The sequence below is a fragment of the Mya arenaria genome, chromosome 10 (assembly GCF_026914265.1).
Source record: "Mya arenaria isolate MELC-2E11 chromosome 10, ASM2691426v1".
NCBI lineage: Eukaryota > Metazoa > Mollusca > Bivalvia > Myida > Myidae > Mya > Mya arenaria.
Window position 1 is genome coordinate 12,130,178 of NC_069131.1, and position 6,720 is coordinate 12,136,897.

Below are 6,720 nucleotides of genomic sequence, written 5' to 3' on the forward strand. Positions count from 1 at the left end.
CGTTTTTACCGACTGAAACACTGAAAACACCTCTGGATTGTTTTTATTTCTGACCTACTCTACCTAACCACATCTACGCGTTTTCTTTACCGAACGACCCTATGAAATCACATCTAGTTTGTTTCATTTCCGACAGACTCGTATTAACCCCCTCTAGGTTGTTTCAATACCGAGTGACCCACTGAAAGTACCTTTATGTTTTTCTATTGCCACTCGACTCGAAAACATCTAGGTAGTCTTCACGTTTTGTAGGGGCAGACATCGTTAAATTAATTCATTTTTCACGATCAACAGTTCGAATTAGAGCTTCATTATAAATAACTATAAATATGCGAAAGAAATGCTACATGCTGCAAAAAGCGTTTGAAACGCTATTGAAAATTATTGTTACTCCTAGCATTGGTTTAGAAAATTCGCTCAAATGAGTACCTTCTTTATGCTGTTTATTGAAAAAGTAAAAACAAAACTATGCTGTTCAACAAAGTCTTACTATCAAAATCGTTTGCCAATATTTAATCTATGTACTATTGCATCTATTTTTGTTCTAGAAACATCTTTTTATTTCTGCTGGCCTTGTGACATTAATTCGTTCCGTATAAATAGCTTTAAAATGAAGTGTTGTATACTTATATAGCAACGGGTATCGATCCAGCAATATTGTCCCGTCTCTAGTAAGGCTGTTATTGATTTACCGGGAAATGAGCGATACTAATCAGCTTTTTTACCCGTAACAGCCATGATTTCGTTGTAGAAAATTGGATTAATAATCTTCTCAGAAAGTTAATTATCATTGTACGTATATTTCATTATAAATGATGTCATTGCTGACAAAATAAATAAGAACCGAGAAATTCATAACGTATATAAGAGGTAGGCTGATTTTCGAGTGTTGACTAGGTATCTCTGGGGTGAGGGATTTACATGTTTTTCAATCGACTAAACGGACATAAACGAATTCATTTTACTGTTTAAATGCGACATATTGGTATGTGTTAAACAAAGGATGCCATTTAATGTATCAATTATTCATTTATTTCTGAGATCGATTGTGTTTCAGGGATACACCGTGTAAACATCCAGATATGAGCTGTCAAAGAGTGGTTTGGTCTCTGGTGGTCGTTTTATTGACTTTTATAACAGGTGAGTGCAAATAATGTGTTTATTATCTGAATGTATTCTAGAAATTCGAATATGCAATGTTTACCACATAACCAATGAAATAAGATTTTATATTATTATTATTATTATTATTATTATTATTATTATTATTATTATTTTTATTTTTATTTATAATTATTATAATTATTATTATTATTATTATTATTATTATTATTATTATTATTATTATTATTCATTTATTTTATTATTATTATTATTATTATTATTATTATTATTATTATTATTATTATTATTATTATTATTATTATTATTCGTTCGTTCGTTCGTTCGTTCATTCATTCATTCATTAATCCATTCATCCATTCATCCATCCATCCATCCATTCATTCATTCATTCATTCATTCATTCATTCATATTTATTTATTTATTTATTTATTTTTTATTTTTTTATTTTTTTATTTTATTATTATTATTATTATTATTATTATTATTATTATTATTATTATTATTATTATTCGTTCGTTCGTTCGTTCGTTCGTTCGTTCATTCATTCATTCATTAATCCATTCATCCATTCATCCATCCATTCATTCATTCATTCATTCATTCATTCATTCATTCATTCATTCATTCATTCATTCATTCATTCATTCATTCATTCATTCATTCATTCATTCATTCATTCATATTTATTTTTTATTTATTTTTTTTTATTTTTTTTATTTTTTTATTTTATTATTATTATTATTATTATTATTATTATTATTATTATTATTATTATTATTATTATTATTATTATTTTAGTAGTAGTAGTAGTAGAAGTAGTAGTCGGAGTCGTCGTCGTCGTCGTAGTATATTATTATCATTATTATTAGTAGTAGTAGTATTTGGGGCTGGGGTTGTGCCAAAGGCTTGACAGATGTTAAAACACATATTTTTTTCAAGATAACTAAAACATCCATAGCTGACAGTCGGAGATGGTAAAAAGAAATTGTTTGGTATAATGATATATATTATACGAAGGTCTCCAAAACAGTTTTCCTTGCCCAATAACCCTGATATTTGCAAGTAATAAGACACACAGTTGATGGGGCACATACCGGAATTTGCTTTTAGCAGCTTGGACGCACAAACACTTTTGCGGAAACCGTGTTTAAAAAAATAATTATTAAACAAATTTTGAGAAGTCCAACGTTTTATCCCGAGCGGCAGGTCTACCATAGGGCATATAACACCGAGTGTCCTGTTCACTATTGTACAAGCATTTACACAGTTGAGCGGTGTAGTGGTAAAGTTGTCAGTCCGCCTTCTGTCCAATAGGTTGTGGGTTTGAGCAGGACCGCTGGTACTAGTATTTACCCAGGAAATCAAATGTCATAATATTGTAGAAAAAAAATCGAAATATTAGTAAATTTATATACTGTGCATCTATACAACGATCACGAACCTAACAAGAAAGTGATATACAAATATGTATGGAATTGTGCCAAATCTCTCTTTTGACCATGTCTGCTTTTTACGACAATGGGATAATTTATGTTAGCTATGAATATTGTAAACGTTTAATGCTGAATAAATGTTATGTTATGTTGTTATTTAGCTTGGAAATAACTCGAGCGAGTTATAGCTGTTTTCACAATCGAGAAACAATGAAGTAGAATAATAAATTAATAATTAACACGATTGATTTCCCCAGACGTGTGCCAGGCGGGGCAGTTTTGTTACTTCCTGCACGAGGATTACTACACCTTGCGGCAAATCTACTGCGAGAGCGGCTGTTGTCGAGACTACGGCGATGATGACGAGATATGCTGCTTCACCTGGTGAGTCTTTCATTAAACGTCCTTAATTAGAAATAGTCGAAATGCTTCCATGACCATCCCGAACATCCACCGCAAACCAGCAAACGGGAATCGAATTGGACGCGTAACTTTAAGTTCATTTATACAACGGAACAATAAGAGAACCGTCCTTTGATAGTAGTAGCTACTATATCTATTTCAAAACTAAACCATTTCTTGGCCAGTTTAATGAGTTTATTGATTTCGCAAGTATAAATTTCAATTCAATTTGTGAAACTCGCTTTATATTAAATTGGAATTCTTGATTTTACGTTGTGTTGTAATACGTCTTTTATTATATGGCCCGATCAAATTTATTTAATTTACTCGGCGATTTTTAAACATGTTAAAACAAATATGAAATCCATGCTGATGAGGTTAGGCTCACATATAATGTATAACTGAGTCTGTGCGAAAACAATAACACAATATTTACTCATCGAATTGATTTCGTCACGATTTTATTCGAAAATTGATTTTGTTCTTGAATTTATTGTTGCATTTGTTTACTTTGTCTACATAATTGAATGAATTGAACTTAAGTCAGTATCAAAAATTAACAAAAAGTCTAGAAAATAAAGAAAGAAACATATTGTATAAATATATTTCAGTTACGACTAAAGGGTATCTTACCAATGGTTCGATCACTCTGAAAAGTTATAATTATATCTACAGTCAAAACCCGTTGGCTCGAACTTGCTACGCTCGAATTCTTAGTTGGCCATGTAAAGGAACGATTTCTTTACTTTGAAGGTAAACATTCCCGCTTGGCTCGAATTTGCCGAGGCTAAAGGTATTTTCGCCGGTCCCTGGGACTTCGAGCCAACGGGGTTCGACTGCATTTTGAAACTAATACGTGTAGCTTAATTGGTATCAGATTTGGCGAAGTTTGTAAAAGAAAAACAATTCGTTTTGTGACATTCACTAACTATTTAATTGAAATGTATGCTCTTATGATATTTGGTGGAACGCTTGGTGATAAGGTGGCCTGTAAATCCTTTATTGAAACTAGCCCATGGTCGCAGATTTCTGTTGACAGGTCTGTCGGGGTCATCCTGGGGATCGGGTTCGCCTGTGTGGGGTTTATCGCAGTGGTGATATTTCTGGTGATTTGCTGTCAGCATATGAAGAAGCGAGGTCGCCTCGGCTCTGTCGTCCATCCGGCCGGAACTGGTGGTGCCCATGGCACCCCCTACCCACAGAACAATACATTCGTCTATGCGTGTGAGTAGAACAAAAGAGCCATACGAAGATACTAGTGCCGTACCAGCCTAAATTTCTCGAAAGCTCTTGAATGCAACAACATTAAGAAGCTTACGTGTATTTAATTAAGCCAAATTTCTTCGGCAAAGTCAAAGTTAATATGTATTTTGCCACGTGATTTTTTTCGAGATTTTACTAAATCAAAATTATTTCATCGTGATAATCATAAGATAATATCCCTTAAATGTCCAAAATAAGAATGTATATATTACTCAAATGATACCAAAACAAAAATAGTAAGCCATGCCTAATGCTGCAGTTATAACAGGGACTTACGATATTTCGAGAAATTGGGGTGGGGCCTGATGGTATATGATTTTGGTTTAATGCTGCACTCTCAAGGATTGACCGTTTTGACATATTTTTTGGTTTTGGAATGAGCCAATTTTTTCGTAAATGTCTGCAACCCAGTGATATAAGACTGCTGAAAATAAAAATAAATATATATGAATAATAAATGATAAATGAAGAGTAAAAGCTGTACATCTGTGAGAATGCAGCTTTAAATCGACAAAATATATGGGCATTTCCTTCATTAGTCGCTGTCATTGGCAGACGACGCATTTACGAGTATAAGTTTACAAAATGCCCGAGTTTATTTGATGATTTTGTGATTCTAGCGTATGCTGATTACTGAATAAATAAAATAAAAGGACTACTTTTTATGCAATTGTACACATATTGGTTTGTTTTTAACAAGCCGGACAAGTGGGGTTCCCCCGGATTCCCCAACAACACAAGACCAACTCTTACATAAAATCGTACCAACGAAAGCGATTAATATAGTATTGTAAAAGTTTGTTTCACAATAAATAAATTTAAAGTAATACTGGTCAAAAAGTTCAAAATCCTAACAAAGATGGTTTAAAACTTATTTACAGCGGCGCCGCCGGCCTACCAATATGCGGCGTATCCTCCACAAAACATCTACTCCACACCGGGTAGCGTCGCACCCCCGCCTTACACCGCAGGCACCCAGCCCGCATACGCCCCACCGTCCATGAACAATCCAAATGATATGAGTTCCGGTAACGCGCATGGGGGGCCAACGGCACCAACTAACCCAGCATATCCCCCACGATCATATGGTGGTTATGGCACGGGAGAAGGATAGCGTGTTATATCAAAATACATTCAAGAGTGAACTGTGAAATCAAACTACTGATTATCCGTCCAATCTTGACTATAAAGTTATATACTTCGCAAAAGGAAGTCTGCTCTGTATGTATTTTTTTCATTGCCTTAAAGGGCTTTTAGCGCAAACCTACCAATATTGCCATGTCTTTAAATGTTTCCAGATATTTTTCGAATAGAATATATATTTTTAAATTTCTTTTACACTGAAAACTTAATTGTCGACAGTATATATTTACAACCAACAAGTCCTTTTAAGCTTCTAGCTTCCAATCAAATTCTTAAAGACTTGTGTTGAAATCTGTTGTCATGTAAACCAATGTTACGTGATTAAGGTAGTGCCTGAACCACACCGCTTTTTTCTTTAAAATGACTTGCTCTTTGCTCCAGTTTTATTGAGCGCATGCATTGATAATAACAGAAGAAATCATACACCCTATGTTTGCAAGATTACTTATGCCATTTTTTTTGCTTTTTATGTCTTTAGTTTTTTTAAGGTTACCTCATCTTTGAAGTGTGCATTGGTTTTCTAAGCAATAATCAAATCATTTATATTTCTCTATTAATAAACAGAACAACAAAAACATGTTGTCTTTTCACAACTCTAAATCCAATCTTCCTTATAAATTTAAAACAATTAACACATATGTAGGTTAATTGTGTTCATAGCAAAAAAGAAACAATATTAGCAAATTAGTTTGCCTTGAAGCAGAAATGAGGCTATACAAATAATCAGTCAAGTCAGCTGTAGCAATAATTAATCAGGCTACACAAAACTAATGCTGTGGGTTCTTGCAGCATGCGGACAAAGTAGAGGCAAAGTTTTAAATACAAATAATAATTTTTGAAATTATATTGTATTGTTATCATACATACACATGTTGACATTCATGTTGCAACGTAAGCAACGCAATAGATGTAAACCGTTTTCCCTTGTACAATTAATATAATAACAGGGTTTAAATGAAAACAAATACGGGTCTGGACTACAATATCATCCAAAATACTCTCAATTTCATCTCATTTAAAACCTGATATCAAAAGAGCAACTACCCAAGTACATGTTTTTCTCTAGAATGCGCCTGTTAAATATAGACACACTGTTTTTATGAACACATTCCAGGAGAAAATAGGCTTTTATAAAGAGAGAAAACATAAAAGATTTTTAATCATACTATATATGGTCTGATGTGGTAAAATAAATTGAGATTGAATTTTTTGTAATATTGAGGCCAGGACTTAAAACTGTCAGGGAACAAGAACATGATTATACCCCAACCAAGTGGTGGAAAGGGCTATATGGGAATCTACTTGTCCCGTCAATCTGCCTGTCCGTTCGTCGTGCGTCTACTTTCTCTATTA

At 33.4% G+C, this 6,720-nt stretch overlaps 1 protein-coding gene across 1 annotated transcript; it reads left to right on the forward strand.

The window, feature by feature from the left end:
* The first annotated feature begins 785 nt into the window (after positions 1–785).
* LOC128204109 (uncharacterized) lies at positions 786–5,923 on the forward strand. The gene is made up of 5 exons (XM_052905458.1): positions 786–870; positions 1,058–1,140; positions 2,817–2,943; positions 4,001–4,185; positions 5,106–5,923. Exons 2-5 carry the CDS (start codon positions 1,083–1,085, stop codon positions 5,336–5,338), a joined length of 603 nt encoding a protein of 200 aa, XP_052761418.1. The 5' UTR covers positions 786–870; positions 1,058–1,082; the 3' UTR covers positions 5,339–5,923.
* The last annotated feature ends 797 nt before the right edge of the window (positions 5,924–6,720 follow it).